Consider the following 18,022-nt stretch of genomic DNA (forward strand, 5'->3'; position numbering starts at 1 on the left):
CGCAGGCCGTTTCCATGGCGACGAGCGGCGTCCCGGACTAACAGAGACACCGCGTCCCCGTGTCTCCGTGTCTCTGTCCCCGTGTCTCTGTGTCTCCGTGTCTCTGTTCCCGTGTCTCTGTCCCCGTGTCTCTGTGTCTCTGTCCCCGTGTCCCCGTGTCTCTGTCCCCGTGTCTCTGCCCGCGTGTGTCTGTCCCCTTGTCTCTGTCCCCGTGTCTCTGTCCCCGTGTCCCCGTGTCTCTGTGTCTGTGTCCCCGTGTCTCTGTCCCCGTGTTTCTGTGTCTCTGTCCCCGTGTCCCCGTGTCTCTGTCCCCGTGTCCCCGTGTCTCTGTGTCTGTGTCCCCGTGTCTCTGTCCCCGTGTCTCTGTGTCTCTGTGTCTCTGTCCCCGTGTCCCCGTGTCTCTGTCCCCGTGTCCCCGTGTCTCTGTCCCCGTGTCCCCGTGTCTCTGTCCCCGTGTCCCCGTGTCTCTGTGTCTGTGTCCCCGTGTCTCTGTCCCCGTGTCTCTGTGTCTCTGTCCCCGTGTCCCCGTGTCTCTGTCCACGTGTCTCTGTGTCTCTGTCCCCGTGTCCCCGTGTCTCTGTCCACGTGTCTCTGTATCTCTGTCCCCGTGTCCCCGTGTCTCTGTCCACGTGTCTCTGTCCTAGTGTCTGTCCCCGTGTCTCTGTGGCCCCACCTCTGCGCGTCTCCGTGTCGCGGCGCCGTCGCCTCTCGCCGCACGGGCAGGCCGAGGGGTCTCTCGCCATGGCGAGCGGGGACCCGGGGGCCCCGGGGGCCGTGGGGGCCCCGGGGCAGGCTCCGGCTCCCCGCGCCCGCGACTCCCGCCTGAGCCTCGACCTGAGCCGGCGCGGCCTCGACTCCCTCCCCGCGGCGGCGCTGCGAGACGCCAGCGGCCTCCAGGTCCGAGACGGCGCCCACCTCGCCCGGCTCACCACCTCCTCCTCCTCCTCGTGTCTCACCTCCTCGTGTCTCACCTGTGCCCGCTGTGTGTCGTCTGTGTATCACCCGTGCCTCACCTGTGTATGACCTGTGTCTTATGACTCACCTGTGTATCACCCGTGTATGACCTGTGTCTTATGACTCACCTGTGTATCACCCGTGTCTCACCTGTGTATGACCTGTGTCTTATGACTCACCTGTGTATCACCCGTGCCTCACCTGTGTATGACTTGTGTCTCCTGACTTACCTGGCTCACGTGTTGCAAATTCAGATTTGGTGGCGAGAGTTAAAGAGAGAGTTTGTGCAGGGTAATGAATGCTCCTAAATCTCTGTCAGCGATCTCTGACGACCAACAACCTGTGCTTAGAACATTGTGAGCTCTATTTTGTTTTAATACAATAGTTGTTAGTTGTGGTACATGTTTTCCTGTGGATTGTATGACAGTGACAATGGAATAATACAGTTTTTATAGGGTGAACGTCATCCCTTGACTGACTTGAATCCCTGATTGGTTGCCTGACCCTCATAAATGGTTGAATAAAGCACCAACATTAATCAAGCCGTGATTATTTAACTTTAATTATGAATACATTTAAATATTGTAATTCCTCAATAATAAATGCAGAAACCCACCTACATACATGTCATTACGATGCATAACTTAATCATGGTATACGAATTGATTGGATTAATAAAGATATATTTTTAATCATTTTACAGGAATTTTTGTAACTGTAAATTGACCACTTTGAAAGCATTGGTTTGCATATCACAACGAAATATAAAAAATCATGCAATGATATGCTATTGTTATATACAGGAAGCCAAGAAGTTGAAAACAACATTCTGCTAAGCATATTAAATGTGGAGATATTTTTGAGCTCCTACTGTGCCCTCGGTCTGTCGCACAATAATGTGACGTACTGTGATGGATGATGGTCAAAGATAAGAAAGGGAGTGGCAACCAAAGAATGGAACGTCGCTTAAAATCCAGCAAAGCTGGGTGGATTGTTGTTGCATCCCAGGATCGTGAGAGGTGGCCGCTTGTGGAGGTCTTCATCCAGCAGTGGATTGACCATGGCCGATGATGACGAATGTGTTAAAAGCTCTCAGTATATTGTGTATGTGTGTCATTCGAAACTCGGTTTGCTTGTGCTTGCCAGCACGTGTGCCTGGAAGGCAACAATCTTGTGGAGGTGCCACCTGCTCTGTTTGAATGCCTGCCACGCATGCTGTGGCTTGACCTGCGCAGTAATCGTCTCTGTGGTCTCCCGCCCGCTGTGGGGCAGCACAGGTACACACTCAATGGACATGCCAAGGACGCACCCGAGACTGAGGACGAACATCCCTCCACTTATATTCACCGAGTTGCTCCCCGCTTTTTTCTCGACGTGCAGACAAAACAAAAATCCGAGCTTTGATTAAATATTTATCCCGAACACAGGAGGTTATTTTCAGCACTCATTGATCTAATGTTTAATTTTAAAATAAAAAAATGTTTTCATGAAATCGTGTAATTGGTATGGAGTAAAAAATAAATTGTTTAAAGCTTGTTTTTTTAGATGCAAATGGTAGTCACAGGTTGCATATCAGATGTCCCCATTATAAGCTGCGCAGAATATAATTATATTCAACTCACCGATGCTTTGGGAATTGGTAAATAATTGGAACCTGCATTTTTTGTAATTGTAAAATATAGAATGTCATTTGAGGCTTTAGATTGATAAAGTCAGTGCAGAACATAACATTTCATCAGTGCTTTGTAGCCTGCAGGTTAACCTTTCATGTCACTACGATGCCTTTGATGTGTATGCTGTTATAGTTTTAACTCATCATATTTTGTTGAAATGTTCCATATTCGGTTGGTCGTGTCGCCTGATGTAGGTCTCTGAAAACATTGTTGTTGGAAGGAAATCCAATCACACATTTACCAGCAGAGCTTGGTGAGTTTATGGGTGCACTTATCGTCTCTGTTACTCAATAACACGGTCCACACAGCCCACCAGCAGGGTGGTAATACGTTCTGTACACAAACCATATAATAAACAACACACATTAAAAATACACGCACAGTCACACACACAAGCTCATGAAACCCCTATCTTATATCAAATGATCTGTAAAGAGTAACTATCAATGATTCCCATAAGAGTTGTACAGTCATACGAATATGTGCAGGCCTTAACTTGCACAGAGGCAAAGTCAGAATTTGTATAAATTGTGCAGAGGTGGATTCACATTTTTGTACTCATTTAACAAGGATGAGAAATGTAACGTCATGCCCACTACATTCAATATGCCATAGCAAATAATAGATTACACGCCACAACATTTGAAAAACATATTTCACTCATGTATGCAACATTAAGAGTAAAGACATAAATCGCGGATAGACAACCAATTTAAAATTATACTTTCCTCAGAGAGCATGTTTATTCTGGGAGTCAAACGAAATACATTCAACGTATTTTCCTGGTATTCTAAAATATGCTCCCTCTTTTAAGTACAAACTGAATTATTCCGAGGAGGCAGCATCCAATATCAAAGAAACAATATTCACAACATGTGAATGGTGCTTGGTTACTACTGCTGGTTACGGTTACAATTGGATTTGCTCTTGTTAGTTTTGACATAGTCGAAATATCAGCTCGCGGATATCAGCAAGTGATACATTCACACACTGCCGGGCTCAGTGAACCTAAGGTTCATTCAGAGTCTCAAGATGCTTCCAGGAGAATTCCGCGTTGGTGGAGTGTGTGTGGCCCATTGCTTCTGTTTGCATGTGCAAGGAAACTGGGCGGGGGGAGCCCACTTATACAAGAACAAACACTGCACCGCCAGATTAGAAACCCAATTACTGTACTGCCTGCACCGACACTTTATTTCTCCTACCCTTAGTTATGATTTGCATATCATCTTAGCACGACCTATAATAATGACAACTTATATCGTTCTGGACATTACAAGGGTGCTCACAGACCAGCCTGCATGTCACTAAACTCGGGGTGTGCCCCACCATGCACACCCTAAGTTGTGTTGTATCGTGCTCGCGTGCCTTATGGTGGGGCGTGATCGTTAAACGCAATGATGAATTTTAAAATGAATTCACACCACAACCCTACCTGAAACTCCGAAACTGTCAAACTTTCGTAAAATGACATTTTGCACAAAACGGGCAAAGCATTCGCGGAGTGGCGATGTGACTCCAGGCTCACACATCGATTTGGTAGTAGTGCCCATCTCATTCTAACACTGAGCCAGCGATTTACATTCTTTATTCCCCTCATGTAGGTCAATCTTGCCACAGGGCAAGCATTGGCATAGAATCGCATATTGCATGCACACGATACACGTATACTGTACAATAAAAAAACAATTATCCTGTAACTCATTTTGTGAGCATTGTAACATGCTCGCTAGCATCCACTATCATTTATACACTCTTCACTTTTCTGCATATCATATTACCCAAGGCAATCAGCTGATATGACATTCTTATAGCACGTCTTATTATCTTGAAATTTGTAAAGATCAGTGATGGCTTCACAGACAAGATGATCACAGTGGGCAAGATTCGTATTACCCGTGATGCCATGGACATAACAAGGCAACACGTGTGCAGCTGTTCCGTTACATCTGCAGTGGCGTACAGCTGAGATGAAGAATCATCTGGAAAATGTTTACATTATTTATAAACATACAGATTAAGAGGAAGGCCAAAGATTACCCAGGGGTTCTTGTTCAAGGAAATTGCCTTTTTCCTCCCACCCAAGTGTAAATACGCGTTCCTGTAATCCAGCACTTTCGGGACAGGTTTGGTGCATCACACAGCTCTTTATCTTGTCTGTGTAGCCCTGAAAACAATGAAAAAAAGAGACAGAAATAAACATCGCTTTCCAACATCTACTCCTGTGGACGGAGGTCGGGGGGAAAGAGGGGAGGGGTGCGGGATGGAGCTGGATGGGCCAAGCTAACGCAGATCCGTGGCTAACGGATTGTGGGTACACAGATCCGGGCCGTGCTGCTGATTCTAGAATGCAAATGGGCCATCCCTCGATGTTCAATATTTTACCATTTTGTAACAAATTCAGAGTTTGTGTGCTGTTATTGAAAGTGTGCTGGTGTGTGCAGGCAGACTGACGTGCCTCAAGTCGCTGAGCCTGCGAGGCTGCCCTCTGGAGGAGCCCCCAGCTGACATCGTGCACCGCGGTACCCGCGCCATCCTCCTCTTTCTCAGACAAGTGCTCGCCGCTCGGGCTCTACGGGCCACTTCGCACAGCTGCACAGGTAGACGACAGCAACGTGTTTGCACATTTGACTTGCCCTTAACACCGTCATTTTAGTAGCCGGGCGGTGGTGGCTATGCACACCTGTAATCCAGCACTATGGATGTAGGGTTGGTGGATCGCACAAATGTTGCGCAACTCTCTTAACGTGGGCATCGAGGTGGCACATCCTGGCTCGCCAGGAGAAGGCAGGACAGACAAAATGTGGACTTCACCATTTCCGTCTGTATGGGATAGAATTTTCCCCCTCGCACGTGTGCATTTCTTCTGGGTGCTCCAGTTTCATCCCACACGTGATTGCTCATTAATTGGCTGATAACACCCTCATATATATAGGACTGCAGAGCTTGTGTAACTCGTGCCGGATCACCGTGTTGCTGCCTTCCTGATTGTGGTTGCACGCACCTCTTCGTCGATCTCTCTCTACGAGAGTTAGCGGATACTGCACGTGTTATAAGTTGAAGTTATTATAAGTCACCAATTTGCATCTGCTGGTGAATTGCAACTGCTGCTGTACCTCATCTGTTGTCTACCACTCTTATTTTTGAATGATAACATCACTGGACATTTGTTTCAGTTTGTCATTTATATTCTAAATACATTTTGAAATGTATTATTGCCTCTCTAATACGATGCAGCACAATGATTACATATTTTTTTAATGTATTAACTATTTCATTTCCCAGTCTTTGGATAATGAGAAGAATCCTGGATCTCATGATCCTCGTGATTAGCAGTATGTGATGAGTAGGCTGTGGAGTAGTGTATTGGCAAGAGCACCGGAAAACAATGGCAGACTGATGATGATGCTTGCCTCGCCACTTGCTGCGCAATGCCGACCTTCGTTTGTGATTGATAGCAGCATTCGCTCAAACGAAAATAATATTTCGTGTCTTTGTGTATTTTGTGTGACCAGAATCTACAGTGGGCAATACTGAACTGTCTTGTGTAGAGGAGAGCCCAAATGAAGAGCTGCATTGCCAGAATTCTCAACAGCTGCAAAGTGAAACAGCAGCGGTCGCGATTCCAGAGACGGATGACCGCCCTTTAGTATCTCAACTCCCTCATGCCTCCAGGTTCACACAGGGTGGTGGACCTCACTCGTCTCGGTAAACTCATTGCTTTTCACTTACCTTCATTCACGCAGCACATCCGAAAAGATCATTGTCATAAACGGACAATGATAATTTCTTGTATTCACTATTTTACTCGTATAAAATATGTACGAATTCACTATTAAAATGTATTCTAATGCCATTAGTACACGGTCAATTACAGTGTATTCCTATGGACTAAAGACAGAAGGTGTTCTCCTGCAGCCGCACCATCTGCTTCTAGGTCTCCTCTTTGGTTGGTGACCTCAGGCTGCTGCTGGTGCTGCCTGTCTTGGAATTCTGTCTTCCTTTATTCTACACTTACCCCACCCATCTCAAATTCGTCCGTCCAATTACATCTATAAGACGTTGTCGCTGCCACAGGCGAACTGTGAGGTGGGAAATGCATGGCGGATGACTGATGTCACTCGGCTACCAGGACGCAAAAGAGTTTAATTGGGAAATGTTCACATCATGGGTTGCAGGGCACTCCTACCGGAGAGAACACAACCCCCACGCAGAGAGAGAGAGAGAGAGAATCCGCACACACACACGATGCAGAGAATATGCACACACACACACTCGATGCAGAGAGGACATGCACACACACACACTCGATGTAGAGAGAACACGCACACACACACACTCTTGATGCAGAGAGGACATGCACACACACTCACTTGATGTAGAGAAAACACGCACACACACACTTGATGCAGAGAGGACACGCACACACACACACTCTTGATGCAGAGAGAACATGCACACACACACACTTGATGCAGAGAGGACATGCACACACTCACACTTGATGCAGAGAGGACACACACACACTCTTGATGCAGAGAGAACATGCACACACACTCACTTGATGTAGAGAGGACATGCACACACACACACTTGATGTAGAGAGGACATGCACACACACACACTTGATGTAGAGAGGACATGCACACACACACAATTGATGTAGAGAGGATATGCACACACACACACTTGATGTAGAGAGGACATGCACACACTCACACCTGATGCAGAGGACACGCACACACACACACACCTGATACAGAGAGGACATGCACACACTCACACTCAACAGGAGCATAGCGCGCCGCGTGTGGTGTCACGACGGACCAGCCTCGAGCCATTATTAAATGTTTCCGCATTTCAAGTCTCGCAGGTACAAATTCCAATTGCGAGGTGTTCTGCTTTCTCTACTCACCCTGTCCAGCATGACACTGAACAAAGTTGGTGTCGATTACGTCTCTCCTGAACACACACGAGCATAAGTCCAATCCTACAAGTTCTTACGTAACTCGTTTATTTCATTTGAAATACAGTATTTCATTGTAGTTTGATGGCATCCATTTGCTTTCGAATTCTCGATTCTCCCAATCATTAAAGCATATTTAATTAAATTATCAACATCTGACATTTCGCAGTGTAGCCATGGGGAAGTGGCAACGCTTAACCTTGGAAAAATACAACAAATGTCCACCCGCATTGTGCACCATGATCACGAACGCCTGTGCGTTTACCCCGCTGTCATCCGCAGAGACAGGAAGGTGGCATCAGGCGTCAAATCCCAGCCCCGCAGCTGGGCCGTGGACATTGCGAGGCGTGAGCAGCGCAGCAGGGCAGCAGAGCAAGCCGAGCAGCTCAGGAGGTGAGATGCGAGGAGCGCGAGACAACATCCGCTTTGACCGCCACTTTAGGTGCTGAGGCTGTGTCACACGGAACTGCATTGAGGGTGAAACTGCAATGACAAGGCTTACGGTCAAATTATATTTGTTTTTCTGACATTCTCACTCGTAAACACGCATGCAGGGCCAGGCGTGATGGCGCACAGCTGTAATTGCACTATGCAAACACGATTTTTGTCCCTGGGTAGTGTTATTGTTTTATTGTTTATGCCTAAAAAGTATAGAAAATGGCTATTATTCCCCACAAACTTTGCTTTTGTGACCAGGACTTTATGTGAAGGAATTACACAAATGCACACCACGTTTTCTAATTGAAAATAGGTACATTTCAAAATATCACTATCCTGGTCACAAAAAGCAAAGTTTGTGGGGAATAATAGCCATTTTCTGTATTTTTGAGGCATAAGCAATTAGGAGATAATACGTACTACCCAGGGACAACATTTTTGTGTTACGGTGTTATTAATCTCTTCTGGAGACAAGAGTCAACGCAGTCCATAATGCTTTACAGAATATTCAGTTCATGTATACCGCCCCCCCCCCCCCCCGTGACTGCTGTACAAAATGTGTTCATAACACACAATGAATGTTTACCAAGTCAGGTCAGTGTCTACTGCAGTCAGTATTCACCCCAGAGGTTATCATCAACTATCACACAGTCATTGGCAAGATTACTTGGAACTGCAAGATACACCGTAAAACATTGAAGGGCACCACGTTGAATGCACAACGCTCTCAGCCTTGTCGAAGCCACCATCTCAGAAGAGCTGAACAACATTTCACTGTCCCAGTCACATTTTCAACTCCTTTGAAGTTGGTGGTCTAAACAATAACACGGCCACATGTTAAGTTATGTTCAGCTGATGGCTTAGACAAGGTTGAGAGCATTGTACTGTACATACAATGTAGTGGTCACTTGATATGAATGCACAGCATGATTGGGAGTCGTGTCTTCTTGGTGTTAATGAGCATCACACCTGCATGCATTCTCCTGTGGTGACGGGTTTTCTCATTATTACAGAAAGTGTTGAATTTGAAACGTTAGAGGGAAAATTACTCAAAGATTCCATCCCAGCATCTGTGCCTTGTTCTTTGTATCTCCGTGGCTGTCCCTGTGGCTGATACCATCTCTTTTTCTCTGCGTCTCCCTGTTGGCCACTGCCATCCCTTGGAGCGTTGCTGTGGTGTGTAAGAGGCAGCATCAGTAGGCGGAGAGGCACGGAAGCTGCAGCCAGCGTGTTAACGTTGCTTTGTTGCAAAATAACCCCGCAATTCACGAACCACAATTTTGCCAGCAGAGTCTTTGCATTCTGCACCTGGCGATGAAACAAACACGCCATCGCCCTGTTTACTCAGAAATGGGGAGGCCCTGCGGGATTGGCGCACGAAGGCCAAGCAAGAGCAGCGGCAAACGCAGAGTGAGAGATGCGGCCAGGGCCTGGAAGCGAGCGTCCTTGACCAGGTGCCGCACGGACGTAGCAGCCCCGCGACGGTCACGTGGAAGTGCACATCGCACATAGAGCTGTGCATGTATGTGTGCACATCGCACATAGAGCTGTGCATGTATGTGTGCACATCGCACATAGAGATGTGCATGTATGTGTGCACATCACACATAGAGATGTGCATGTATGTGTGCACATCGCACATAGAGCTATGCATGTATGTGTGCACATCGCACATAGAGATGTGCATGTGTGCGTGCGGGAACTTCTTTCACATCGTGCGTAGCCAATTGTGCTAATCGGAAGTGAAAAAGGATGATTTAAAGAGCCATGTACAAGGTATATTGAAGTCACGTGTTGCAGACTGATTGCGTATACGTCACACAGCAGCCAACGCGTGGCCTTTTAGTTTCCTTGAAGTTAATTGAAATGCTTTTTCTTTAACTGATGCACACGTGCCTGAAAATTGTTCACAGTTCATACATTAAACATTTACTCTTGCAAGACGGCCACTTAAATAATCCTTTTTCAGATAAAATTAAATATTGATTGAAATTGCGTGTGAACCTTTAAAATGGCTTTGATCAAATGGAACAGCCAAGCATTTTTTAAGGACCAAAAGCCGATGAGTCTGGCTGTAATGGAACACCATTTATACATATTGCTTCATAAAATATAATATTGTGCTTTTTAGTGTCTCGTTGCACGAGGCTAATGCACTTTTGCTGTTAGTGGATGTCGGCGACACACAATAATAAAACACGTTATCTGCAACACGAGGATTACAAAAATATATATCGCAATACAAATGTATCTGCCAATACAGTTCTGGTTTGCACTACAGATATTTACAAGTATAGACCACGATAATACTTAACACGGAGGAGTCTTTACTTCAGAGAAAAGCTCTCTTTTGTTAGATTTGTGCAAGGTGATTGACATGTATTTTAAATGTTTCTTTAGCCTTTGTTGTTATTGTGTACAGGTGGTGAGGAATGCGCCGTTCGGCACAGATCCAGCTTACTATCCCAGTGTGGCTCGAGCAAAGCCCGGCTCCCTTGGGAAGGCCGAGCCGCGAGCCGCCACTCACAGCGGGCAAGAACTGCACGGAGCCAGGTGAGAGCTCTCCTCCCTCCCTCTGCTGCCACAGGTGATGCCCGCCGACGAGACAGAGCTACCACCAGCATCATCACGCATCCAGTCAGGAACTTTTCAGATTGAACGCACTTCGCTGTACTCTAAGCAAGAGCCATGCACAAGTGTTCCTGCACAGACCAGAGAGGTGTCCTTTCATACAGCTGCAAGGAATCTTAGGGACTTTGAATATAGGCACAAGCAGAGAAGTCTAGGGCATTTCGTTACAGGATATGGAGAGCTTTTTGGAAGTTTAAAACGAGCATGACACGAAAGCGTAATTGGTGCGAGTCGGAAAGAGAACGTTGTGATGAATGGGGCACACGCGCAGGTCGCAGTCGCCGCGGTACCAAGCCAGGCATGGGAGTGGCACCTGGAGGCCAGCGACTCAGGCGGGATGCTGTAAGAGCTGACTGGGAATGGGGTCAAGTGTAGACTTCGGAAATCTGAGATGAAGTAGAAACGATGATGTGTGATGCATCAGCACCAGTTAATCTATTGATTAGTTTGTGTTTGTATTGATATCATTGGTATTTAGGTTTACGAGTTCATTACTGTGCCTCATTACACAACACACTTGATAACGCGCACACATGCACACACGTTTTCTTTCAAGTTTGCGAATGTGTGCATGGCCAAGGATGCGTGCGTCATATCTATTATTTGGGCGTTCGCTTCATGGGTCGTGGGTTCGTTCGTGTGCGGCTGTATGCGACGCTGCAGGTTGGCACGGGAGCGCGAGCTGCAATTGCGCGTGCGGCAGCACATCAACGCGATGTTGGAGCGACGGGCGCAAGACAAAAGCACACCCCGCAGCACGATGCAGGCGGCCCAGAGGGAGATACAAGTGGTACTACGTGTGTGTGCCGCATGTTAGATACAAGTGGTACTACGTGTGTAGGCGCAGCATGTTAGATACAAGTGGTACTACGTGTGTGTGCCGCATGTTAGATACAAGTGGTACTACGTGTGTGTGCAGCATGTTAGATACAAGTGGTACTACGTGTGTGTGTGCCGCATGTTAGATACAAGTGGTACTACGTGTGTGTGTGTGCAGCATGTTAGATACAAGTGGTACTACGTGTGTGTGTGTGTGCAGCATGTTAGATACAAGTGGTACTACGTGTGTGTGTGCAGCATGTTAGATACAAGTGGTACTACGTGTGTGTGTGCAGCATGTTAGATACAAGTGGTACTACGTGTGTGTGTGTGTGCAGCATGTTAGATACAAGTGGTACTACGTGTGTGTGTGTGCCGCATGTTAGATACAAGTGGTACTACGTGTGTGTGTGCAGCATGTTAGATACAAGTGGTACTACGTGTGTATGTGCCGCATGTTAGATACAAGTGGTACTACGTGTGTGTGCGCAGCATGTTAGATACAAGTGGTACTACGTGTGTGCCGCATGTTAGATACAAGTGGTACTACGTGTGTGTGTGCAGCATGTTAGATACAAGTGGTACTACGTGTGTGTGTGTGTGTGCAGCATGTTAATTACAAGTGGTACTACGTGTGTGTGTGCCGCATGTTAGATACAAGTGGTACTACGTGTGTGTGTGCCGCATGTTAGATACAAGTGGTACTACGTGTGTGTGTGTGTGCAGCATGTTAGATACAAGTGGTACTACGTGTGTGTGTGCCGCATGTTAGATACAAGTGGTACTACGTGTGTGTGTGTGTGCAGCATGTTAGATACAAATGGTACTACGTGTGTGTGTGTGTGCAGCATGTTAGATACAAGTGGTACTACGTGTGTGTGTGCAGCATGTTAGATACAAGTGGTACTACGTGTGTGTGTGCAGCATGTTAGATACAAGTGGTACTACGTGTGTGTGTGCCGCATGTTAGATACAAGTGGTACTACGTGTGTGTGTGCCGCATGTTAGATACAAGTGGTACTACGTGTGTGTGTGCAGCATGTTAGATACAAGTGGTACTACGTGTGTGTGTGCCGCATGTTAGATACAAGTGGTACTATGTGTGTGTGCCGCATGTTAGATACAAGTGGACTTGTAGGACGGTAATGATGACTGTGTAAGTCTTGATGTCCACGGGGGGTGCATTGTCCGCACAAGCTATATTTTGGATAGCCCTGGTCGACAGACTTCGTCTTATGCGTAGATACCCGAGGTAATAGGAATGTTTTATCGCCCATCCTTGCCTCAATTAGGGATTCTTTGAAATCGGCAAATTTGTGGAGACCTCTCCCAAGCAGTGGCTTTAGGATGGGGAATGCGCACAATTGTCTACCAAGCTGTTCAGGAAATGTCGCTCATCGAGTTTTTTTCTGAGGTGCGTCGTAACGACGATGGCACAGGTGAATCACCGTGGGAAACTGGCGGTTGTGCCGTACAGGCCCAGCAATTGCAGCGGGAGCTGTCGGGGCAGGGCCGGCGGACGCCGCTGGATTACCGCTTCACGGCCTTCACCGGAGACCCTGTCCGCGACAACGCGGCGCGCGGCGCCCTGCGCAGGACCTCCTCTCCTGCCACCGCACACAAGGCCCATCTGGCGTGAAGGATTCCACCCACTCGAGGTCAAGCTCAAAAGCCCAATGCTAATTATGCTACCACACCTCACCATCAATTTAGTGTCCCTTAATGGTTGCAATGTCAGCTTGAGTTATAGGGTTACCTAACTTGGTGAATTCTTGCTACAAGGAATAACAATATCACAAGTTATAAAAGCCTACGACTTTCCATAAGATGTGAGACTTGCAATACATCTTGCTTTGCAGTACCTACAAGCAGAAGCTGTGAAGAGAAAACGTCGAGACCGGGGTTGGTGAACCACAGACCAGTTTATTGTTGAGAGCAAATCAAGGAGAAATACAAGACTTGACAAAATAGCATTTCGTCCATATGAGAGTTGCATTTAAATTAGAACTCGAAATACAAATCTCATGAAAATTAGTCTCCCCAAACCAGTTTAAACGTTTATGATTTCAATATTAACCACTCCATCCGGACGGAAATCTGCACAAAGTTGCTTGAGCGTGCAATAACTTGAAGGATACCTTTGGACAAGAACTGCAGTTTATTGTTAGGGACGTCGATTCAATTGATATCGTGAGCGCTCAATGGACACGAGTAAAGGCATCAATAAATACCATTTTAACAAGACAGCACTGCCGCTTCCCAATGTGACACTTTCAGAAGGCAAAGCAACTTAATTGTAAATTATAATTTACAAGGTTCTTCATGTTATTCAGAATGTCAGGAACAAACTTAACTGTTCCAAATCAATCCAGTAAAGCTAATGTAATGTTAAATTGTCATGCGATGTTGGGTTCAGGGATATAGGGTGAACTGGAACATTTTTGTTAAAGGATCAACTTATTTTAAGGCCAGTACTTTGTTCATGACAAGAAATGTACCCACATATACACTGCAGAAAAACCTTTTTACAAGGCCGCAAACATCCTTAAGTTTAAGTTGTTAACAGGCGTTTTGGTATTTAAAATGTCCAGATATTTAAATTGGTAAAGCGAGATGAGCATGTGGTCTGCTTTGTACACAAGTTATTCCAGCTCCTTTGTCCCAGCGTTCCATCTCTACCAGTCTCCTAAATTCAGATATCAATTACAATCTGTAATTCAGATGTCTTGACTGGTAAAGAGGGAAAGGTGTTACTGTGGTGTGGCACAAATTTGCAAAATGTTTGTGAAGTGCTATCTTTTCTTTAGAGATGACCGTGTCGGAGCTAACCATTTGCAGCCCCTAGGGGATCGTGTTCATCGTGCACACCGTGCATCTGTGTGTGAAAATATACATCCCACATACGCACATTGAAAGCCGTTAGGTGCACACGAGGCGGTGAGCGTACGCGCGCACGGTTGTCGGTGCCCTCGCCCGTCAGGGCTGCGCGTGCGTGGCGGCCAGGCCCACCGCGCTGGCGTGGGCGGTGAGCAGCGCGACGGCCTGCCGCGTTTCCAGCGTGAGGCGCGCCTCGTGCAGCCAGCTGTCGGCCACGCGGCGCGCCTCGCCCCGCAGCGCCGTCACGAACCTCGCCGCCTGCTCCAGGTCGCCGTGCTCCAGGCAGAAGGCGGCGTAAGCGAGCACGCGGAACGCGTCGCCCAGCTCTTCCACCGCCACTCCTTCCGCTGGGGGCTTCAGCGTGGATGGCTCCAACATCAATGCGGCCTTCGCGCGCACACGCACACACACGTACAGAAGCAAGAGTTGTATAAACGCACACTTGAATAGAACTACACATCCACAAAGGGACGCACAATGCACATTAGTGTCCGTGACAGATAACAGGCATCTACGCAAAAGGAGCCTACAATTTTGACAATACATTGCCTACTTGCAAAAACTGTGACATTTAATGTAAACAATTAATGTGACTACTTAAACATATATGTTGTAACACTTTCCAAAAACAGTTTAAGCTTTTATGAATTGCCTCCATCCGTCGATCCGTAACAGGGTACGATAACTCGTAAAATATGGTCCACTATGAACAAAACAGTCGTATAAAATGGTGCAATTATTTGTAGCCCTGACAGCTTCCATTTGCTTTTGCACTGCTATCCCAACGTTTCCAAAGACAAATGTTGGAACGTGTTACATATCCCATGTATATGCATTACATTTTTTGTGATATTTGAACAAAAGGAGTTGTTTTCAGTTCTAGTGATGCGACTACCAACTGCACTGCGTGTTAATAGTGTCACTTGAACTGCTCGTTCAGTGAAGCGCGTTGGTTTCCCCACACGCCCCACACCACAACCACTCTTTTCCTGCGCGCTCGCTGAAAGCACCACTGTTGTCATTGTTGCTTTTAAACTGTTATGATAATGAGACAGTGTTATTTATGCATTAAATATTTTGGCAGTTGCTTTTTTTTTAAGTCCTTGATATTTACGCTTACCAAGGTTGAAAACGTCCGTTACCGCTCGTGGTACGTTACCTCTCGTGGCCCATTACCGCTCGTCGTACGTTACCTCAGGTCGTCCGTCCATAATAAGGGAGACACTGGAGCTCTTCTCAAGAGCATTCAATGACAAAACTGGAGTATAAAGTTGGGTTGCTATCCAAAACTTTCCCGAATGAAAACAGGCCAAATTTATCAAAGAGTTCCCCAAAACTTGGAGACACAAACAAAAGTCAAGGGAGGAAATTTAGCAATAAAAGTCTAATGGAAGATGCATGATAAAGCTATCGTTTATATAAGTGCTTATGCCTTGCACATGATACTCATGGCAATGAACAGGGAGGGCCTTTATACTTCATTGCCATTTAGACCACAAATTATGATCAAGCACATTGTAAGAATTGATACCTGGGCAGCCTAAACATGAGGAGTGCGGATCGCTCAGCTTCAGCAGTAATCCACCGTGCAGCTTCAGCAGTAATCCACCGTGCTTGCACCTGTGCTTAAGCACGGCCATCTCACCAATGGCGCCTAATGGCTATTTGTGCACCTGCTGAGATCTGACGATAACACTGCTATTTTCTCAGGACGCTTTTCACGTCCCCAAGATGAATTTGGCCTACCTAGTCTAACGTTACCTGCAATTACGGACGAACATCCTGGATGAAAACATTTTCCTGAGCGCTGGCTCAGAAACGACTTGACACTTCAGGAATGGTGACGGGCGGGTCACGTGTGGGACGGGTGTGTTTCCCCGCACTCTCACTGCGGGGGAAGTTAATTAACATGACGTTTCTGGGTGTCCGGAACATTGACCGAGTTGGGTTTGTATCCGAGCCGGAGCATGTCGGTGGATCACCACGTTAATAAACCTACGGTTGAAGCCTCAACCGGTCACGAGGATGGACACGGTATGGGAGCCGTGCGTGCGGGCGGCTTGCCGAGACGGGCGCACCTGCACGTAGGACAGGAAGTACTGGTAGAGGCTGTTGCGCGTCTCGTCGATGAGGGCGACGCGGCGCGCGAGCCTCCGCACACTCCGGAAGCGGTGGCGCAGCGCCTCCAGCGAATACACGCCGCGCTCCTTTGACTCGCTCGGGACGGCGCCCGTCACCACCTGCGCGAACTCGCTCTCCGCCAGCACGGCCCGCGCCGCGTCCACGTGCTTGGCCAGCGGCACGCACGGCCCGTCGGGCCCGTCCGGCCCGGCCTGGGCCAGAGCGGTGCGGAGGGCCTCCCCAGCGAGCCACAGCGAGTGGGCCTTCTTGGCGACCTCCTCGCGCTCGGCCAGGCCTGCGGACGCAAGGGCACGCAGAGCCACTCGCTTTGCAAACACGCCCAGTGCACACGCGGCGACACACGTACCTACATATGCTCACAGGTGCGCAGCCTCTAAAGGGAAACAATATAACAATGGTTTGAAAAACATCCTATATTTCAGTAGTGTTAAAATATTTTTCGTTGCGATTCCTGTTCAAGCAGTGTCCTTTGCTTATGCCTGTGTTACTGATGAGCATTTAGAGAGGCTGCATGTGGCCGTCTGTATTACATGCGTGTTCTACACAACATGCGTGTTCTGTGTGCGTGCGTGCGCACCGTCAACAGCATTACGGATCCCGTGCACTTGTGCAAACGCTTTGTTTATGTCTTGAGTGAAAGAGTCGCGCTGATCCAGAATTTCGCGCCGGAACACGAGGTCCTGCTCCACCATCTTGTCTGTCAATTCCTAGGAGGGGAAAAGCAAACGTCTGAGTTCACAGAGGTGGGAACGGGAGCCGTTTACGCCGCGGAAGCCGTGGCCACGCTAGGCAGCGTGAGAGATGGGAGATCGGGGGGAGCGCACTTACCTTCTTGTGAGAGTTTCCCAGCTCAAACGCCTGCAGCTTCAGTGCCTCCTGCAGGTGGTCCGAGTGAGCGGCCGTGGCACGGCGCAGCTGGGTGCGCATCTCCATCTCCATTGCGTCCTTGAGCTCCTCGATCTGTCGTGCCGAGGAAGCCAGCACGTGGACGGGCGGACACAGGGGCGCGCACGGGCACGCGGGTATATTGCACGGGCACACGCGCACGCTCACTACCGTACGCAATTACGTGCAGCACGCAGAGATATTTCAGGCATGCAATGTCAGCATAGCCGTGCGCACTTGTATGAACGCAAAGGTAAAAATATGGCTCCTGAGGTCAATGCGAACACTTGGACAACATGCCGGTGTGTACACACACAAAGAGCCTTCATTTGGCTTATAATGCCTCTTACCTAGTTAATATATTGACCAACTGGCGCAAGTTTAACAGTGATTAACTAACAGTTCTTACATAATAAATTGCACGTTTCACAAGTGTAAGAAACTAAGCGACATTATATCAAGTATTGCTCGATATTAAACATTCAAGAGTTATCATTTAAACATGCAAGTCGAAACACGAGCCAGTATTTAGTTACATACCCCGGTCTGTTGAAGATGGGTTTAAAGCTTTGTTAATAGGAACGCTTTAACGTTTTAAATGCAGGCGTTAATGATTGGCGTGTTGCCAGCGCTTGAGGCA

General features: G+C 47.5%; 2 protein-coding genes across 4 annotated transcripts in view; one reads left to right on the plus strand and one right to left on the minus strand.

Annotated features, from left to right (window-relative positions):
- Positions 1-15,442, plus strand: LRRC27 (leucine rich repeat containing 27). 2 transcript variants are annotated; one of them, XM_078599641.1, is made up of 11 exons: positions 1-897; positions 2,101-2,231; positions 2,822-2,880; positions 5,069-5,224; positions 6,140-6,332; positions 7,873-7,983; positions 9,377-9,482; positions 10,451-10,581; positions 11,323-11,449; positions 12,956-13,136; positions 13,338-15,442. In XM_078599641.1, exons 1-10 carry the CDS (start codon positions 742-744, stop codon positions 13,115-13,117), a joined length of 1,332 nt encoding a protein of 443 aa, XP_078455767.1. In that variant the 5' UTR covers positions 1-741; the 3' UTR covers positions 13,118-13,136; positions 13,338-15,442. The 2 variants fall into 2 exon arrangements, with proteins under 2 accessions (XP_078455767.1, XP_078455766.1); XM_078599640.1 differs by having other exon boundaries at positions 12,956-15,442.
- IMMT (inner membrane mitochondrial protein) overlaps positions 13,382-18,022 on the minus strand; it is a 16,449-nt gene continuing 11,808 nt past the window's right edge. For both annotated transcript variants that reach the window (XM_078599638.1, XM_078599639.1), the window contains 4 exons: positions 17,326-17,457; positions 17,075-17,204; positions 16,434-16,771; positions 13,382-14,742 (listed from right to left, as the gene is read on the minus strand). In XM_078599638.1, the coding sequence (XP_078455764.1) occupies positions 14,455-14,742; positions 16,434-16,771; positions 17,075-17,204; positions 17,326-17,457 (888 nt within the window). In that variant the 3' untranslated portion in view covers positions 13,382-14,454. The remainder of the gene's footprint in view (positions 14,743-16,433; positions 16,772-17,074; positions 17,205-17,325; positions 17,458-18,022) is intronic.

Source organism: Lampetra planeri, chromosome 12, assembly GCF_965212315.1.
Source record: "Lampetra planeri chromosome 12, kcLamPlan1.2.h2, whole genome shotgun sequence".
NCBI lineage: Eukaryota > Metazoa > Chordata > Hyperoartia > Petromyzontiformes > Petromyzontidae > Lampetra > Lampetra planeri.

What these genes read in the sequence shown, in the direction of transcription:
- LRRC27 (XM_078599640.1), top strand. Translation starts at nt 742, where the DNA reads ATGGCGAGCGGGGACCCGGGGGCCCCGGGGGCCGTGGGGGCCCCGGGG. An exon ending in GAGACGCCAGCGGCCTCCAG is followed by an intron (nt 898 to 2,100) that starts GTCCGAGACGGC and finishes TGTGCTTGCCAG; the next exon opens with CACGTGTGCCTGGAAGGCAA. An exon ending in CACTTCGCACAGCTGCACAG is followed by an intron (nt 5,225 to 6,139) that starts GTAGACGACAGC and finishes TTGTGTGACCAG; the next exon opens with AATCTACAGTGGGCAATACT.